General features: G+C 46.4%; 1 protein-coding gene across 1 annotated transcript in view; it reads left to right on the top strand.

The window, feature by feature from the left end:
* LOC116978986 (transmembrane 9 superfamily member 2-like) overlaps window positions 1-20,901 on the top strand; it is a 74,309-nt gene that overhangs the window by 28,862 nt on the left and 24,546 nt on the right. Inside the window, exons 9-13 of the mRNA XM_033030321.1 lie at window positions 8,167-8,275; window positions 9,693-9,825; window positions 10,290-10,409; window positions 13,137-13,194; window positions 14,540-14,699. Of these exons, the coding sequence (XP_032886212.1) occupies window positions 8,167-8,275; window positions 9,693-9,825; window positions 10,290-10,409; window positions 13,137-13,194; window positions 14,540-14,699 (580 nt within the window). The remainder of the gene's footprint in view (window positions 1-8,166; window positions 8,276-9,692; window positions 9,826-10,289; window positions 10,410-13,136; window positions 13,195-14,539; window positions 14,700-20,901) is intronic.

Below are 20,901 nucleotides of genomic sequence, written 5' to 3'. Positions count from 1 at the left end.
ATCTTGGGCGCAGATGCGGCGTAGACGGAGGAATAGGGAGTAGGGGGATAGTCTTTGCAGGAAGCAGGATGGGAAGAAGTGCATTCGAGAATAGTTGTGGCAGTCAGTGGGTTTGTAATAGACGTCAATCGATAGTCTATTTCCTGTGATGGAGACTATGAGATCAAGAAAGGGGAGGGAGGTGTCTGAGATGGTCCAAGTAAATTTGAGTGCAGGATGGAAATTGGTGGTGAAGTTGAAGTCCATGAGTCCGCTTCTCCGCCCGCCGTTTCCCCCCCCCCCTCTTTTGTTACCTGTCTGTTACCTGCCTGTCTGTTACCTGCCTGTGCCTGTGCACCATCGACACTGGACACCTCCATGCACCAGTGATGCTGGATCCTCTCTGCACCCGCACCGCTGGACTACCTCTACATCTGCACTGCTGGATACTCTCTGCACCCGCACCGCTGGATACTCTCTGCACCTGCACCGCTGGATACTCTCTGCACCTGCACTGCTGGATACTCTCTGCACCCGCACCGCTGGATACTCTCTGCACCCTCATCGCTGGACTACCTCTACACCTGCTCTGCTGGACAACCTATCTGCTCCCTCAATGCTGGACACCTCGCTGCATCTGCACTGCTGGACAACCTCTCTGCTCCCTCACCGCTGGATACTCTCTCCACCTGCACCGCTGGACACCTCTCTGCACCCTCACTGCTGGACACCCCTCTTCACCTTCTCTGCTGGACACCTCTCTGCACCCTCACCCTCAGAGACAACCTCTCTGCTGCTTCCTGCAGCTGCTCGGGCTCCTCATCATGCTCAAATACTCAACTCTGCAACTGATTGGTCTCTTCAACAACTACATCCCATCCTGCATCCAAGTCATTAAACAGCTTAGACTTCTACGTCGACCCCGTTTCATCCACAGAGGCTCTCGACGCAAGCATGTTTACTTCAACCACGGACATTCCATTCCATCCATCTGCTCACTACCACGCTCTCCCCCCCTCAACCGCGTCACCCCCCATCCCAGCTGACCGCACGCACTGTCAACTGGGACAACTTCAGATCTCTCCAGCCTGCCCCCATCCCTCCACCCTCTCACAATGCCAACTTTGCCCTCCTCAACACCAGGTCGCTCAACAACAATGCCCTTGCCCTCCATGAACTAATCCTTGACAACACTCTGGACTTCCTTCTGCTCACTGAAACCTGGCAACAACCCGATGTCTTCTTCTCCCTCAATCAAGCATCCCCACCTGGATTTAATTACATCTCCAAACCCCGCCCCTCCCGCCATGGAGGTGGCCTCGCTGTTATTTTCAACCAGAACTTTCGGATCACTGAACTCCCCCTCCCCCCAGTAGCATCATTTGAATTCCTCGCCTTCAAAGCCCTTTCCTCCATGACAGTCATCCTCATTTACCGGCCACCTAAACCAAACCCCTCCTTCCTATCTGACTTCACTGAACTCCTCACACTTGCCTCATCCCTCTCCCCACGTCTGCTGCTACTTGGTGACTTAAATATTCATATGGACTCCCCCACCTGCAAGCTCGCATCTGAATTCGCCTTTTTACTTGACAACTTCTCTCTCACTCAGCACGTCACCTTTCCCACCCATGACAAAGGTCACATCCTTGACCTGGTCTGCTCCACAAATCAACCGGTACTCGACCTCCATCCATGCCTCTTCCCCCTCTCTGATCATAAGCTTATACGGTTCACCATCCCTTCTCCGACACCTCGCCCCCGCTTCCTCCGAGAAATCACCTTCCGTAATCTAAAATCCATCGATCCCCACCATCTCTCTGACCTGCTCTCCACCACTCTCCCCCTGGACTCAACCCATATCTCACCTGATGATCTCACAAACCATCTCAACTCCACCTTGTCTACCTCCCTTAACATTCTGGCCCCCCTCAAAACAAGAACCGTAACTTTTAACACATCTTCACCCTGGTACACACCTGCACTTCGTAAGCTGAAACAGACTGGTCGCCGACTTGAACGACTCACAAAGAAATCATCTCTCACAGTCCACCATGAAGCTTACAAACTCCACCTCACTGCCTACAAAGATGCCCTCATTGCTGCAAAATCTGCCTACCTCTCCTCCATATTCACCTACCCCTGCCTAAACCACAGAACCCTCTTCTCCACAGTGGGCAACCTCCTCAAGCCTCAAGCCAACACTCTCCCTACCTCTACTCCGGATCTCTGCAACTCATTCCTCCACTTTTTCGCTGATAAAATCAGCACCATCTATCAATCTTTATCCCCTGTACCCGACTCCCTAGCATGTACTCCACCACCTACCAAGGCTTCTCCTTTCAACATCTCCACTGACCTCCTTACCCCTCCTCCACACTGCTTCCTCTCCCAGTTTGACCTGGTCACCCCTACTGAAATTTCCAAACTCATCAGCTCTTCCAAACCCACTACCTGCTCCCCCGACCCTCTCCCCACTCCCCTGCTGAAGTCCTGCCTCCCCGTTCTCTGCCCCTACCTCACTAATCTCTTCAACTCCTCATTGTCCCAAGGAATTGTCCCCTCCGCTTTCAAAACTGCTGCTGTCACACCAATCTTAAAGAAACCTGGTCTTGATCCCTCCTCTCTCATTAACTACCGCCCAATCTCAAACCTCCCCTTTCTTTCAAAAACCCTGGAGCGTATCGTTGCGTCACAACTTCATTCCCACCTCCTTGCGTATAACCTATTCGAACCCCTCCAATCTGGCTTTCGCCCCATCCATAGCACAGAAACTGCTCTCCTCAAAGTCCTTAACGACCTCCTCACCTCTGCTGACACTGGTTCCCTCAACATCCTCATCCTCCTCGACCTGAGTGCAGCCTTCGATACAGTGAACCATAACATCCTGCTTACCAGACTTGGGGACCTTGGCATTAAAGGTTCTGCACTCAGCTGGCTCTGTTCCTACCTTTCCAACAGATCCCACTTCATCTCTCTCCATAACCACACCTCTGCTACAGCCACAGTCACTCAAGGCGTTCCCCAAGGCTCCGTACTCGGCCCCCTCCTCTTCATCATCTACATCCTCCCCCTTGGTCAGATACTCCGCCACTTCAACCTGGACTTCCACAGTTACGCCGATGACACCCAGATCTACCTCGGCACCAAATCCCCCCACAACCCCCCCCCCCCCCCCTCTCCCATATCAACTCCTGTTTGTCAGCTATAAAAACCTGGATGCAACATAACTTCCTCAAACTCAACAGCGATAAGACAGAATTCCTCCTCATAGGCTCCAAATCCACACTCAGCAAAATCAATAACCCCACTCTCACCATCGACGGCACCACTGTCTCCCCATCTCCCCAGGCCCGCAACCTTGGCGTGATCTTTGATTCCACCCTCTCCCTTGAGCCTCACATCCGCCATGTCATTAAAACCTCCTTCTTTCACCTCCGCAACATCGCCAAAATCAGACCCTCTCTCACACCTCCCGCTGCTGAAAGACTCATCCATGCCTTCATCTCCTCCCGACTGGACTACTGCAACTCACTTCTCCTTGGCATCAGCTCCACCTACATCAACCGACTCCAACTGGTCCAGAACGCAGCCGCCCGACTCATCACCCACACCAAATCCTGGCATCACATCACTCCAGTCCTCAAACAACTTCACTGGCTTCCCATCTCCCACCGGATCACCTACAAAATCCTGGTCCTCACGTACAAAGCCCTCCACCATCTGGCCCCCCCATATCTCACTGACCTCCTCTCCCCCTACCAACCCTCACGGTCCCTCAGATCCACATCAGCCGGTCTCCTCTCCATCCACAAATCCAACCTCCGCAGTTTTGGGGACAGAGCCTTCTCCAGGGCAGCTCCCAGGCTCTGGAACTCCCTCCCACAACTGATCCGCAATTCCGTGTCCCTCACCATCTTCCAGTCCCGCCTCAAGACCCATCTCTTCACCTCTGCCTATCCTTAGCCCCACGTCCCCCTCCCTTTTCATCTGTGCTTGAATTGCCTCATATTGTGTTTTGAATTGAATTCTGTCTTTAATTTGTGTACTAGTCATGTCTCTACTATTTATTTCATTCCGCTTACATGTTTTTCCTCTACTTGCTAAATTTTTTGTAAGGTGTCCTTGAGACTCTTGAAAGGCGCCCATAAATAAAATGTATTATTATTATTATTTATGAGTTCTGCAAGGGTGCAGATGGTAGCACCCATGCAGTCGTCAATGTAACGGAGATAGAGTTTGGGGATGGGGCCAGTGTATGTCTGGAACAGGGATTGTTCAACGTACGCTTCAAAGAGGCAGGCATAACTGGGGCCCATGTGGGTGCCCATAGCTACACCTTGGACATGGAGGAAGTGGGATTCAAAGAAGTTGTTAAGGGTGAGCACCAGTTCTGATAGGCAGAGTGTTAGTAGAGGGAAATTGGATGGTTCTGCGGTCGAGGAAGAAACTAAGTGCTTTAAAGCCTTCTTGGTGGAGGGTGGAGGCGTAGGTGTAGATGAACGTCCATTGTAAAGATGAGGGAATGGGGGCTCGGAAAGCAGAAGTCATTAGAGAGACGAAGGGCATGTGAGGTATCTTGGACAGAGGCTGGGAGAGATTGGACCAGGGGGGATAGGATGGAGTCGAGGTATGTGGAAATCATTTCAGTGGGACAGGAGCAGGCAGAAACAATGAGTCTGCCAGGGCAGTTGTGTTGTTTTAATATTTGCCTTTCTAACTGCATGATACATCTCAAATTGGCTTCAGTGACTTGTGTACAAGGACACCCAGATCCCTTTAAACATGTTGGTTGCCCAGTCTCTCGCCATATAAAAAAAATCCTGCTCTTCCGTTTTCTACATAAAACGTAAAGACCCCACTTTTTCTCCACATCATATTGTATTTGCCTATTCACTTAGCTTGTCTTTATCATGTGAAGTCTCTTTGCATTCTCTTCCCTACTCATAATACCATCTAGTTTTATATCTTCAACGATCATGGAAATTATATTTGATCCCATCAGCCAAATTGCTGATATAAATGAAGTAATTACATTCCAAACAATTAAAATGCGAGGGACTAAAGGTCATTTAATCATATGGATTCAGAATTGGCTTACTGATAGAAGACAGAAAGTTGTGGTGGAAGGAAAATATTCAGGCTGGCGATCTGTGACCATTGGAGTTCTGTAGGGATCTGTGCCAGGTCCTTTGTGATATATATAAATGACTTGGACATAAACACAGACAGGTTGGTTGGTAAGTATGCAGCTCACACCAAGATTGTTAGGGCTGTGGACTGTGAAGAAGGCTGTCAAAGTATACAGCTCAATATAGATGGGGTACAGTAATGGGATGAGAAATGGAGGGTGGAGTTTAATCCAAGCAAGTGTGAGGTGTTGCACTTTTGGTGGTCAAATTTAAGGGAAATGTACAATTAATGACATGACCATGAACAGCATTGATGTACAGGGGGGGTCTTGGGTCATAGAAACATAGAAAATAGGTGCAGGAGTAGGAGTAGGCCATTCGGCCCTTCGAGCCTGCACCGCCATTCAATATGATCATGGCTGATCATCCAACTCAGTATCCTGTACCTGCCTTCTCTCCATACCTCCTGATCCCTTTAGCCACAAGGGCCACATCTAACTCCCTCTTAAATATAGCCAATGAACTGGCCTCAACTACCTTCTGTGGCAGAGAGTTCCAGAGACTCACCACTCCTGTGTGAATTTTTTTTTCTCATCTCGGTCCTAAAGGATTTCCCCTTTATCCTTAAAGTGTGACCCCTTGTCCTGGACTTCCCCAACATCGGGAACAATCTTCCTGCATCTAGCCTGTCCAACCCCCTAAGAATTTTGTAAGTTTCTATAAGATCCCCCCTCAATCTTCTAAATTCTAGCGAGTATAAGCCGAGTCTATCCAGTCTTTCTTCATATGAAGGTCCTGACATCCCAGGAATCAGTGGTGAACCTTCTCTGTACTCCCTCTAAGGCAAGAATGTATTTCCTCAGATTTGGAGACCAAAACTGTACACAATACTCCAGGTGTGGTCTAATCCATACTTCCTGAAAGGTGTATGGTATGCTTGCTTTCATAGGTCAGGGCATTGCACAAGAGTCAGCTTTTTGGGCTTCGGTTAGGTTGCATTTGGAGAATTGTGTGCACTTCTGGTTGCTCCGTTGCAGGAAGGATGTACAGGCTTTGAAAAGGGTGCAGATGAGGTTTACTAGAATGATGCCTGGATTAGAGGCAATTAGACAGGGGAAAAGTTGGACAGATTTGTATTATTTTCACTAGAACACAGACTTAATAGAAGTATATAATATTTGGAGAGGTATAGATCGATATAGTAGTCAGTCAGCACTCTTCACGATGCAAATTTCAAATACTCGAGGGCATAGCTTTAAGGTGAGAGGGGCAACTTTTTTACAGGGAGTGTGGAGTGCCTGAAACCTGCTGCTGGGTATAGTATTGGAGGCAGGTATGATGATAGCATTTAAGAGACTTTTAGATACTTTTAGATAGGCAGATGGATGCAGGGGATTGAGGAATATCGATTTTGTGCGGGCAGATAAGAGATGGTCTTGGCATCATGTTCGATACAGACATTGAGGGACTAAGGACCTGTTCTTGTGCTATGCTATTCTATGTTCTAAGTTTCAATCCCGATAATGCCTGACCAGTAACAGCCTGATCTGAGAAAGATCTGATAACATTATTTGCTTTCTGTCCAATAGGATTTTCTCAATCCATCAACATATTACCTATCCCATCACATGCTCAGTTAACTAGTTTAACCCACCACACATTTTACCAAGCACCTGCAAGTGAGGCGACGGTTGTTAATAGAGAGTGAAACCTTGCAAGACTTGTCCTGTGAAATGGACACAAAATGCTGGAGTAACTCAGTGGAACAGGCAGTATATCTGGAATGAAGGAATGAGAATGAGAAGGAACCCATACCTTCTCTCTAGAGATGCTGCCTATCCTGCTGAGTTACTCCACCTTTTTGTGTCTATCTTTGGTTTAAACCAGCGTCTGCAGTTCCTTCCTACACATTCAGTCCTGTGAAATAACTTGCATGGAGATTTGCGTGGCTTGCCCTATTTCAGCTTGTTGGTTTGGTTGGATTGCACTTTTTTTTAGTTCTGAATGAATTGTATAAGCCTTTAATAATTGGGGTCACGGACATGGCATGGAATGTTGCTAGCTTGGTCTGTGCAAATGGAGCAGTCGCTGAAGGAGCTGCAGCCTTGGTCCCCAGAGTAATAATTGTTCTTAAGCAGTCAGATGAGAATTGTTCTTGAGATTTTATGACATCAGGAATTTACTTAGAATGATAAACTTGCAGGAAAGACATTGATAAGGCTTGGGAAATAAGGTGGAGTGGAATTACATGCATGGAGTGGCTGACACATTGGCGTTTGCTACATTGTTCATTGGTACCGGGGGTTGTTATTTACAATAATTAAATAAACATAATGGCAGTCTTTCTCTGGAATAAACACCAAAAGGATTAACCTATAACGCACAAATCTTGGAATCTGCTTTTTATGAAAAAATGTGTGAAAATGTCTTGTTTATTCGACCTGAATGTTAGCAGTGTGGCATTTACCAGGATGCATTCACATTTAAAGCTCTTTGAATTCATGAAGTAGATTGTGTGGACAGGATTACCTGATTTTAGAGGAACTTTAGATGCATTTCTGTGGAGGCAATTAAAATTGATCCATATAGCAGAAGAGTACAGAAATGTGCTTTATAGATTGGGATACATATAGCGAATGCAGCCACCTTGGTGCAGTGCAACAAGAATTTGTATAATAGCAAGATTGCTGCAATTCATCTTGGAACTCCACGACATGGCAATGCCTCTGAATTTGCCTTTAATACCAAGGGAAAAGGTAGGTTGCGGACATTCATAACAAGGTCATTTTGCCTCGCTGTGGATAAGGCTTATCTTTTTTGAAGGACTCGTGAACCTGAACATATTGTCTAACTAATAATTTGATTTGTCCCCATTACAATAGTATGCTTGAAACTCTGTCAACACTTGAACGCAAGTATTTAGTTCATTATCTCCTTTAAACAATGCAGATAGCTAACCTGTTGGCGCATAGTGAGAATTAGAAAGGGGCGGCCACAATGATGGCATGGTTATTTGAAACGTTAAAGTTAATGTTCTTATTTCTCTTTTTTTTAGTATTATGAATTCCCTTGTGATTGTCCTCTTCTTGTCTGGAATGGTTGCAATGATTATGCTGCGGACTCTACACAAAGATATTGCCAGATACAATCAGATTGACTCAGCAGTATGTACTATTGTGGCTAAACGGCGGTGATAATTATGTCTTGGAGACAATGCAATGTGGCTTGATTTGTTCTTCCCCGCACAATGCTTGATCTTTGCTACAGTTAATCATTATCACATGAATAAGTCTTTGATTCATTTCTTCCCCCATTTTATTCTTGTGTTCCGACAACAATTATTTATTATGACAGAATGTGACCATTCAACCCTTCTGGTTCATGCCAGCTTCTTGGGAGCAATCCTTTCATTATCATTCCTCTTATTTCCCTCTACCCTTGCATCTTGATCTCTCTGGAATGCTCCCCTGTGATTCTTCTATAACTTTTCTATATTAAAGGAATGATTTACAGGATTAGTTAACCTCCTTTCTCGCAAAGCTCCACCGAGCTCTCCTTCATATCCCTTCACGTTAATTAAAAAATTATCAATGACATTGCCTTATTTGCTATTTGCAGGTATTCCAAACTTTTGCTGTTGACTTGTGCTTGTGTATATGGGCAACGGTCAGTGTGGGCTCATCCTTGCTCTTGCATAAGGCTTCGCTCTCATTTTTTGGACATTGTTTCCATTGACTGCTTGACTACTGGTGGTTTTACAATCCACTTTCATTTACTTTGTCTTGAATGCAATGTCTTGAAAACTTCAAAGCACCTTGTGTGGAATACAACGCGTCATCGTTATATAAATTAATTTTTGAAATCCGATGCATTGACAAGTACTACTAGTTGTGGCTCTACCAGTGTATTGTAAGCATGTTCCCAGTCCCATTTATACAAAGATCAGTTTTCCATTGGATCTTATCGCTGATTCATTATCGGTTTCCAAAGTGTCATGTTTTCCTCTTCCTTTTCAGCTGTTTCTGTAATTTCTATTTGTCAGGATAGTAAAACTGACTTTCCCTCCTGTAGTTATTGGAGAGACCAGGCCTTACATCCCTTAAAAAGGTCAGGCAATATCATGACAAAGAGAAACCAAACTGATGTTTCAGAGAGCAGCTTGTTATTGAGCTGAAATACTGTTCGCCACAACCTGATCATCATTTGCAGCATTTTTTGTTTTCCCCTGGATTTCCAATATCAGCAGCACTTTAATGTTAAGCAATATTTAATTTTAAGCCCATTTGGAATGATTCTGCATATCTGTGGTGTCAGTTTGAGGGAACGTCCAAATTTCCTAAAGTTTAAAACTGTGGGGAACATCTAAAATCACCATGAAGCCAAGTTCCAATGTGAGGTTTTACTGGATATCCAAACTAAGCTGCTAAATTGCATCTTTGGAGTTGGTGCATGTAAAAACTCCACAGTGATATGATTTGCTTTCTGAAGCCCTGCCCAACCTTTGTAAATGAATGCATTAGCTTCAAGGTATTTATTTTTTCTCTATCACCGATGCACTTAGCACACATGATGTCTCTGCAGGAGGATGCCCAGGAAGAATTTGGTTGGAAATTGGTGCACGGAGATATCTTCAGACCCCCCAGGAAAGGAATGCTATTATCTGTTTTCCTCGGTCAAGGAACACAGATCTTCATTATGATGTTTATCACTCTATGTAAGTGTTAAAGTGTCATTAATGCCAAGAGATTGATATGAGTTAGTTTTGTGATGTTCATATATTGCTTTTAATGCTTTTGCTTTTGAACGTTTCATAAGATTGGCATTGCATTTATCTTCAAAATATTGTATGCAGTTCCCTAAATGTAAAATGTAGCTGAGTGTTACCCATGGATGTTACTTCTGGATGCTTTCACCATCACTGCCAGTGTTGAATGGGTAGTTTATACATTTATTAAGTGTGTCATCATCTGACAAGTTCATGGAAAAGTCATGATGATTATTTCACTTACTGATTAAAGTGATGGGAGGGGGGGGGGGTGATAGGGTGTGTGGGGAGTCACATTGGTGCTTGACATCGTTCATAATCGATGAATCAAACTTGAGCATTCCATTAAAGTGCTCAGCTCTTGCCCTATAGAGACATGGAATGTTGAGATATCTATTTCTCTCACCCTATAGTCCTTGCTTGCCTTGGGTTCCTTTCGCCTGCAAACCGAGGAGCACTGATGACCTGTGCCGTTGTCCTCTGGGTCTTGCTGGGAACACCTGCAGGATATGTTTCTGCTCGAATGTACAAGAGTAAGTAATGCTCCACAGAGCTACTTGTCCTTATCTATCTCGATATTGCAATTAATCAAATCAGACTGATGAATGAATGATGAAGAGGTTTTGAAGCAATCTATGTTACAGTTAAACATTGATAAACCCTGGGCTGAATCTTGCTAGAAGGGCCAGCACCCAGCCATTCTCGGGAGTAAGGCTTTGACACACAAGATGTGCGACTTCTTCACAAGTGTAGCAAGACAGCGTGGAGCTTTGAAGGATATTTTTCCCCCAACATTGCACTAACTCATTCTATCTCAAACGGGCATGGTGTGCAGTTCATTTTATTCTTCACCATGTTCATTTTGTTCCTGGTGTCCAAGATCTCAAATTCCATTGAGAAACTTCAGCGTCCTGGTTTTCTTCTGCAGCGTTATAATGGGGAATTGTCTCGGTTCGTTCGTGATTTGCTATGTTGTTGATTTCAAAAGTGATTCTTAGCCTGCAATTTAAAAGGGAAAGGGCGTCCATTATTAGGGTTTGGTTTACTGCTCTGCTTTCAGTTTGTTTGCCCACTTGTGATGTCTTTTAATTTTTCTCCATTTCAACATTTATTTAAAATTAAAACTTGCTGATGGTGGGGCAGCAGTAGAGCAGTGGAGGCCTTAAGGGCCTGTCCCAATTGTAAAAAAATTTCGGCGACTGCCGACATCATTCACTGACGTATCAGGTCACCGAAAAAGTCGCCTCTTGACGTGGCGTGATGACATATTGACGCGTGGTGTTTCCTCAAGTGTCGCAACATTTTTTTGTTGCCGCTGGATTTTGAAATGTTCAAAATTTTTCGGCGACCCTGATACATCAGTCAATGACACCGGCAGTCGCCAAAAAAATCGCCAAGTGGGACAGGCCTAGAGACCCGGGTTCGATTCTGACTACGGGTACTGTCTGGACAGACTTCGTATGTTTTCCCTGTGACCGTGTGAGTTTTCTCCGGGTGCTTTGTTTTCCTCTAACACTCAAAGGACATACAGGTTTGTAGGTTAATTGTCTTTGGTAACATTGTTTGTTGTTCCTTGTGTGTAGGATAGCGCTATTGTATAGGGTAATCTCTGGATGACGTTGACTTGGTGGGCCAAAGGGCCTATTTCCGTGCTGTATCTCAAGTCTAAAGTCTTAACAACCAGTTCAAATATCGAAACTTTGTTGCATAATCCACAGTGACTGGTGCACTGAACAGAGCTGCCTGAGACCTAGTTAAATTCTATGCACTGCAGCCTGACTTGAGTGTAGAGGCCTGACGAGATTGCTCCCTTGCATTAAGTCCAGGTAAACATGACCATGCTGGTGCAATGGGGTAGTTCCCATAAGATGCAGCTTAATGCATTTGAACCCAGAAGTGAAACATGTTTTGTCTGTAGGTTTATCCCCTTTATTGAATTTGTCTGCATCTGTACATGAAGATCTGGTTCCACAAGAATCTGAGTGAAGTAAAAGAAGCTGCCTCTTATCCATTTTTAGGAATTTAAATTTAACAGCCTCATTACTGAATGCTCTTCCAAGCAGAATAAACTTGCCACACATATTTCCATTTCTGGTGCTATGATTTGCTTCCCTGAAGTTTATAACCATATAACAATTACAGCACGGAAACAGGCCATCTCGGCCCTTCTAGTCCGTGCCGAACACGTATTCTCCCCTAGTCCCATCTACCTGCACTCAGACCATAACCCTCCATTCCTTTCCCGTCCATATAACTATCCAATTTATTTTTAAATGATAAAATCGAACCTGCCTCCACCACCTTCACTGGAAGCTCATTCCACACAGCTACCACTCTCTGAGTAAAGAAGTTCCCCCTCATGTTACCCCTAAACTTCTGTCCCTTAATTCTCAAGTCATGTCCTCTTGTTTGAATCTTCCCTACTATCAGTGGGAAAAGCTTATCCACGTCAACTCTGTCTATCCCTCTCATCATTTTAAAGACCTCTATCAAGTCCCCCCTTAACCTTCTGCGCTCCAAATTTACTTTGGGAGGGGGAATGTTTTCCCCATTACAAATTACATGATGTGAAAACCTGCAACAACAATGCTGCAAACATACATTTGATTAATCATGTTCAGCATGGAAACGGCATTAGACTTAAAGGTTCCACGCATCAGTTAAGCTCCATACACGTCTCTTGGCACCTTTATTAAACTCGCCCCATCAACATATTTAACTACATGAACTGTTTAAACAAAAACAAAAATGTGGTGCAATTGCAAATTCTGTTTCATTTGGAGGTTTCCTTTTACGTATAACAATACTATCACTGGAATCTACTGTTTCTTGTCTGAATGGTTGATTTTCATAGCCTTGACCTCAGGGGCTACAAAAGATTTTCTTGCAGCAAATATTGTGCATGTGTTGTTTTCAGTGGGACTATCAGTTTGACAGTTTGAAAGAAATATATTTTGGAAGAGCAATGCTGGACCATGGAAATGGTGTGTGGGGATAGAGGTTCATTCAGCAATTGATCACTGCCCCCATAAAAGCAACAAACTCGTGCACAGCAGTATTGAATTGAAAATTGATCACTGTTCACTGTATTAAACATTGACCATGGGAAGAACCCCATTCCCCAAAACAAACTTCAAAAGTAACCAATGAAGTAGTTGTCTTGGACATTCGGAAAGTTCTGGTGCTCAAGGCAATATAAGGAGCCAGGTTTCACATGATCTTTACCAGTGTTTTGATTAGTCGTTTTGTTCCTTCCTTAGCATTCGGTGGTGAGAAGTGGAAAACCAATGTTCTCTTGACTTCTTTTCTTTGCCCTGGGTTAGTACTTACCATTGTTTTCTAATTTATTAAAATCTGTGTTTGGCTTTTATATTTTAAAGCACATATGTTGGATAAATTGACTGCAGGTATTTTTTAATATATACTAGACCAAGTGCAGACCCGTTAGGTCTGCTCCCCCAATGCACCCGTCCCCTAGAGGGAGCTGGAGGTGGGCAGAGAGGGAGGGGGTAGAGTTTGTGGGGTGGGGGGGCGTGTCGTCACAGGAGAGGGCTGGCTCCCGAACGCAATACTCCCTTGCTCCAGGCAGGGTCCGAGTACGGGGTGGGGAGTGGCATCACTCACTCGCAGCGCGAGCAGGAAGGCAAACGTTTTTCCCCCAAATTTTTTTCTGATTTTTGAACATTTCCATTAATAACTCGAGAAATAAAGCATGAATTTTTCAGATAAGGCGATTTTGGACTGCAGGGGGAAAATCTCTACCGGAATATGTAAAAATGTTTACTGTTAGCGCGTCTTTTTTTTAAGAAGATGTGATCACTCACACACACACACACACACACACACACACACACACACACACACACACACACACACACACACACACACACACACACACACACACACACACACACACACACACACACACACACACACACACACACACACACACACACACACAAACACAAGATCAGACTCTTAATAGGTATATGATGGTATGTATATGCATGTATATATATTAATTGGTTTGATTCTGTTGGGGAAAAAAAATAGAAATCTAATTTATTCCTGATTAATGTGCAGAGTTAATATGTTATTTGTTTGGATTCCTTGCACAAATCCCGGGCAAGCTCTGTTTTTGATTACGGAAGCATTTTTGTGTAAATAGTTGGCTGCATTCATGTTGTGTAACATTACATAGTAATGCCAGATCACCAACTTAAGGTGATGGCTCAGATACACGAAAGTGCAATTCTAAATTATTCAGGCATTCTTTTTAATGCACATGAACGTTTAAACAGGAAAGTGCCACACACAACAGTAATACCTTTGTATTGATCTGATGATGATCTTTCCATCGCCTTTAATCTGTTTTTAAGACTTAAAAAAAAAAAGAATCTTGAGCTTCCTTGTGCCTTATTGTTGTGCTCCAGTTAAGTATAAGTTGGAGCTTGACCAAGCTAAGGTTTTGTTGCTACCTTGCTGATAGTACGTCCTTGATTTAATGTGGGATCCTGAATTAATCCCATTCATTAATAGCAGTTTAAATGAATGTAAAAGTGGGGAAGATGTAACTGTGAAACCTTTGGTCCCATGTTCAATTAGCTAATGAATCCTCTGCTCTGCCACATTTAAGACTACGATGTGTTACTTTCATTCACAGAATCGTCTTCATTGATTTCTTTATCACAAACCTCATCCTCTGGGTTGAAGGATCATCTGCTGCCATTCCCTTTGGGACTCTTGTAGCAATTTTGGCAATGTGGTTTGGAATTTCAGTCCCACTCACTTTTGTTGGTGCTTATTTTGGATTTAAAAAAAGGGTGAGTCTACAAACATTCAATACAAGTGTTCTTTCAAATATAACAATGATGTATTGTCCGTGCATGCATTTGCAAAACTGGGAAAGATAAATTTATATGGAGTTAAGACCACAGATGAAACCAGGTTTGCGAAGGAAATATTTTAAATTAAGACTAAGCTAGGCAGTCATTACACAATGTGTAGGAAAGAACTGCAGATGCTGGTTTAAATCGAAGGTAGACACAAAATGCTGGAATAACTCGGCGAGACAGGCAAGCATCTCTGGAGAGACGGAATGGGTGACGTTTCGGGTCGAGACCCTTCTTCAGACTGATGTCGGGGGAGTGGCTGGGACAGACATAGAATGTAGTCGGAGACAATAAGGCTGGTGGGAGAGCTGGGAAGGGGAGAGGATAGAGAGAGAGAGGGAAAGCAAAATAGTTTAACTATTTGAAGTTAGAGAAAATGTTCATACCGCTGGGTTGTAAGCTACCCAAACAAAATATGAGGTGCTGTTCCTCTAATTTGCGCTGGGTCTCACTCTGGCAATGGAGGAGGCCCAGGACAGAAAGGTCAGATTGGGGGTACACAAAAATGCTGGAGAAACTCAGCGGGTGCAGCAGCATCTATGGAGCGAAGGAAATGGGCGACGTTTCGGGCCGAAACCCTTCTTCAGACTGATGGGGGGTGGGGGGGGAGAAGGAAGGAAAAAGGGAGGAGGAGGAGCCCGAGGGCGGGGGGATGGGAGGAGACAGCTCGAGGGTTAAGGAAGGGGAGGAGACAGCAAGGGCTAGCAAAACTGGGAGAATTCAACGTTCATGCCATCCGGACGCAAGCAACCCAGGCGGAATATGAGGTGCTGTTCCTCCAATTTCCGGTGTTGCTCACTCTGGCAATGGAGGAGACCCAGGACAGAGAGGTCGGATTGGGAATGTGAGGGGGAGTTGAAGTGCTGAGCCACCGGGAGTTCAGGTAGGTTATTGCGGACTGAGCGGAGGTGTTCGGCGAAACGATCGCCCAACCTCCGGCTAGTCTCCCCGATGTAAATCAGCTGACATCTAAAGCAGCGAATGCAGTAGATGAGGTTGGAGGAGATACAGGTGAACCTTTGTCGCACCTGGAACGACTGCTTGGGTCCTTGAATGGAGTCGAGGGGGGAGGTGAAGGGACAGGTGTTGCATTTCTTGCGGTTGCAACGGAAAGTGCCCGGGGAGGGGGTGGTACGGGAGGGAAGGGAAGAATTGACAAGGGAGTTGCGGAGGGAGCGGTCTTTGCGGAAGGCAGACATAGGGGGAGATGGGAAGATGTGGCGAGTGGTGGGGTCACGCTGGAGGTGGCAGAAATGGCAGAGGATTATTTGTTGTATTTGCCGGCTGGTGGGGTGAAAGGTGAGGACTAGGGGGACTCTGCCCTTGTTGCGAGTGCGGGGATGGGGAGAGAGAGCAGTGTTGCGGGGTATAGATGAGACCCTGGTGCGAGCCTCATCTATGGTGGCGGAGGGGAATCCCTGTTCCCTGAAGAACGAGGACGTTTCCGATGCCCTGGTGTGGAACGTCTCATCAAGTTCAAGTTCAAGTGAGTTTATTGTCATGTGTCCCTGTATAGGACAATGAAATTCTTGCTTTGCTTAAGCACACAGAAAATAGTAGGCATTTACTACAAAACAGATAAATGTGTCCATATACCATGATATAAATATATACACACATGAATAAATAAACTGGTAAAGTGCAAATAACAGAAAGTGGTTGTTAATAATCAGAGTTTTGTCCGAGCCAGGTTTAATAGCCTGATGGCTGAGGGGAAGTAGCTATTCCTGAACCTGGTTGGTGCAGTCTTCAGGCTCCTGTACCTTCTACCTGAAGGTAGCAGGGAGATGAGTGTGTGGCCAGGATGGTGTGGGTCTTTGATGATACTGCCAGCCTTTTTGAGGCAGCGACTGCGATAAATCCCTTCGATGGAAGGAAGGTCAGAGCCGATGATGGACTGGGCAGTGTTTACTACTTTTTGTAGTCTTTTCCTCCAGGGCGCTCAAATTGCCGAACCAAGCCACGATGCAACCAGTCAGCATGCTCTCGACTGCACCTGTAGAAGTTAGAGAGAGTCTTCCTTGACAATCCGACTCTCCGTAATCTTCTCAGGAAGTAGAGGCGCTGATGAGCTTTTTTGATAATTGCGTTAGTGTTCTCGGACCAGGAAAGATCTTCAGAGATGTGCACGCCCAGGAATTTGAAGTTCTTGACCCTTTCAACCATCGACCCGTTGATATAAATGGGGCTGTGGGTCTGCCTCCTACTCCTTCCAAAGTCCACAATCAGTTCCTTGGTTTTGCTGGTGTTGAGGGCCAGGTTATTGCGCTGGCACCATATGGACAGTTGCTCGATCTCTCTTCTGTACTCTGACTCATCCCCATCAGTGATACGCCCCACAATAGTGGTGTCGTCAGCGAACTTGATGATGGAGTTCGCACTGTGGTTCGCTACGCAGTCATGGGTATAGAGTGAGTACAGCAGGGGGCTGAGCACGCAGCCTTGAGGTGCTCCCGTGCTGATTGTTATCGAGGCTGACACATTTCCACCAATACGAACAGACATGTGGTCTGTGGACGAGGAAGTCGAGGATCCAGTTGCAGAGGGATGCGCAGAGACCCAGTTCTGCGAGTTTGGTAACCAGTTTGGAGGGGATGATTGTGTTAAATGCCGAGCTGTAATCAATGAATAACAGCCTGACATATGAGTTTTTGTTGTCCAAGTGGTCCAGTGCGGAGTGGAGGGCCAGCGAGATCGCATCCACCGTTGATCTGTTGTGGCGGTACGCGAACTGCAGTGGGTCCAGGTTTTTGTCGAGGTAGGAGTTGATTTGCTCCATGATCAACCTCTCAAAGCACTTCATCACCACCGGCGTTAGTGCCACTGGTCGATAGTCATTGAGGCACGTCACCTTACTCTTCTTTGGCACCGGTATAATTGATGCCCTTTTAAAGCAGGTGGGGACCTCAGACCTCAGAAGTGAGAGGTTGAAAATGTCCGTAAAAACTCCCGCCAGTTGGTCCGCACAGGTTTTTAGAACACGACCGGGTATACCATCAGGTCCAGGTGCTTTTCGGGGGTTCACCCCTCTGAAGGATTTCCTGACATCGGCCTCTGTGACTGAGACTGAAATGCCATCACAGCGAATGGGGGATCGGGAAGGCACATCAGTATTCTCCCTGTCAAAGCGTGCGTAAAACGCATTGAGCTCGTCAGGGAGTGATGTTACACCGACATTCGAGCTGCCTCCTGGTTTTGCCTTGTAGGAGGTGATTGCATTCAGACCCTGCCACAGCTGCCAAACATCTGTCTCGTCCTCCAGTTTGGAGCAGAAGTCCCTTTTGGCCTTTTTGATGGCCTTACCAAGGTCGTATCTGGTCTTCATGTAGGCCACTGTATCATTGGAGGTGAATGCCCTGTGTCTGGACTTCAGGAGAGTGCGGATCTCAAAGTCCATCCAAGGTTTCTGATTGGGAAACACTCGGAAGGTTTTTGTAGGGATGCAGTCCTCCACACATTTCTTTATGAAGTCTGTAACGACTGTGGCATATTCGTTCAAGTCCGTTGCCGAGTCCTTGAACATTGCCCAGTCTACAGACTCCAAACAGTCCTGGAGTTGTTCTTCTTCCCCCCCCCGACCAGCTCTGTGCTGTCCTCACCTCTGGGGGTGCGCTCTTTAATTGCTGCCTGTAGGCAGGAAGAAGCAGCACCGCGGTATGGTCGGACTTACCGAAGTGAGGGCGAGGGATAGAACGATAGGCATTCTTGATGGTGGTGTAACAGTGGTCGAGGGTGTTAGGTCCTCTGGTGCAGCAGGAGACATGTTGGTGGAAGTTGGTGAGTGATTTCTTGAGGTTCGCCTTATTGAAGTCCCCAGCAATGGTGGTAAATGCCTCGGGGTAAGACGTCTGGTGTTTGTTGACCACGGCCTGCAGCTCCTCCAGTGCCAAACGGACTACTGCCTGGGGTGGGATGTAGACCGCGGTCAGGATAACGGACGTGAATTCTCTCGGGAGGTAGAAGGGACGGCACTTCACCGCCAGATGTTCGAGGTGTGGACAGCAGGAGTTGGACAGGACTGTCACGTCTGAACACCACGCAGAGTTGACCATGAGGCAGACGCCCCCTCCTCTCCCTTTCCCAGATGCCAGGGTACGGTCCATGCGGTGGATGGAGAACCCTTCAGGCTGGACCGCTGAGTCTGGGGAGCTGGGGGTGAGCCATGTCTCTGTGAAACAGAACACAGAGCATTCCCTCAGCTCCCTTTGATAAAGCAGTCTTGCCCTTAAGTCCTCCACTTTGTTTTCAAGGGACTGTACATTAGCCAGTAGGATAGTTGGGAGAGGGGGCCGAAGTCCCCTGCACTTCATTCTGACCTGAAGTCCTGCCCGACGGCCACGTTTCCGGACACAATGGAGGCTTCCCCTTTGTTTCCAGGTACTGTGCTTGCTGTACCTGCTGTTTCTGCGGACCTGCGCTGGAACGGGGATTCCCTCACAGACGGCAGCTCCAGCTCCGTAACGAACAGGGGTTCCCTCAAAGTCGGTAGCTCCAGCTCCGTTGTTCCTGGAAGATCCAGCCCGTCGGCTCTGGGGGTCATCCCGGGGTTTCAAGGTACAGTACCTGGGATCCACAGTCGGGTCGGGAGTTCCACAGCTAGCGTGGGAAAATTTAAAGTCCGGATTTCCCGCAGCTGCGGGAGATCGCAAAATTGCGAGAGCCTTGAGGTGCTCCAGCAGCTTGTCCGAAACGGCACCGATTTCTGCCGTTTTTCTGATCCAGGTAAGTTGTTGGAAGTTGTAGTTGAGCCTTTTCTTTTCCGGAGCTCCGCAAAAGTCGCCGCAGGCAGGCGCCATCTTGCCAAAGGGAGCAGATGCGGCGTAGGCGGAGGAATTGGGAGTAGGGGATGGAGTCTTTACAGGGGGCAGGGTGGGAAGACGTGTAGTCCAGATAGCCATGTGAGTCAGTTGGCTTGTAGTGTATGTCGGTCAGAAGTCTGTCCCCTGCGATGGAGATGGTGAGGTTAAGGAATGGTAAGGAAGTGTCGGAAATGGTCCAGGTGTATTGGAGTGCTGGATGGAAGTTGGTGGTGAAGTGGATGAAGTCAGTCAGTTGTGTGTGGGTGCAGAAGGTGGCCCCAAAGCAGTCGTCAATGTAACGGAGGTAGAGGTCGGGGATGGGGCCCTGGTACGTATTGAACAAGGATTGTTCAACGTATCCGACAAAGAGGCAGGCGTAGCTGGGGCCCATGCGTGTGCCCATAGACACGCCTTGTGTTTGGAGGAAATGGGAGGAGTCAAACGTAAAGTTGTTGAGGGTGAGGACCAACTCCGCTAGGTGGAGGAGGGTGTCAGTGGCTGGGTATAGGTTGCTCCTCTGGTCGAGGAAGAACCGGAGGGCTTTGAGGCCATACTGGTGGTGGATGGAGGTGTAGAGTGACCGGACATCCATGGTGAAGATGAGGGGGTGAGATCCTAGAGAGTGGAATGCGCGGAGGCGGCGGAGAGTGTCTGAGGTGTCTAGAACATAGGTGGGAAGGGATATGGCTCGCACCAGGATCCGCAACACTGCTCTCTCTCCCCATCCCCGCACTCGCAACAAGGGCAGAGTCCCCCTAGTCCCCGGCAGTATGAACATTGACTTCTCTAACTTCAAATAACCCTTGTTTTCCCTCTCTCTCCATCCCCTCCCCCTTCCCAGTTCTCCTACCAGTCTTACTGTCTCTGACTACATTCTATCTCTGTCCTTCCCACTCCTCTGACCGTGACCCGAAATGTCACCCTTTCCTTCACTCTAGAGATGCTGCCTGTCCCGCTGAGTTACTCCAGCATTTTATGTCTACCAGTCATTACACAAGTTTGTTGGAAGGATGATCGTAGTCGGGACACAAAAACTCCAACAAAATTACGGGACTGACCGCGAGAAACCTTTTCAATGTCTTTGAATTTTGGTTTTCCCAGTATTGACATATAAAAAACAAAATGATAAAGGTTGCAGGAAAACCTACCAGGTATTATTTAAAAACTAAATTCTTTATCAATATGATAAATCTGATTTCAGGAGCAGCCATCTATGCTGCTTCATCAGGTGTGTAATTAGTTCGTACAGAGCTTTTAACGACTTCCTTCCTAAACCTGTCCCTTATTCTGCCTTCACCTACTTGACAGGCAGTGAACTCTAGATCCTAACCACC

The sequence above is a fragment of the Amblyraja radiata genome, chromosome 12, assembly GCF_010909765.2.
Source record: "Amblyraja radiata isolate CabotCenter1 chromosome 12, sAmbRad1.1.pri, whole genome shotgun sequence".
NCBI lineage: Eukaryota > Metazoa > Chordata > Chondrichthyes > Rajiformes > Rajidae > Amblyraja > Amblyraja radiata.
The sequence above is the reverse complement of the archived record's forward strand: the minus strand, read 5'-3'. Positions and strand labels throughout refer to the sequence as shown.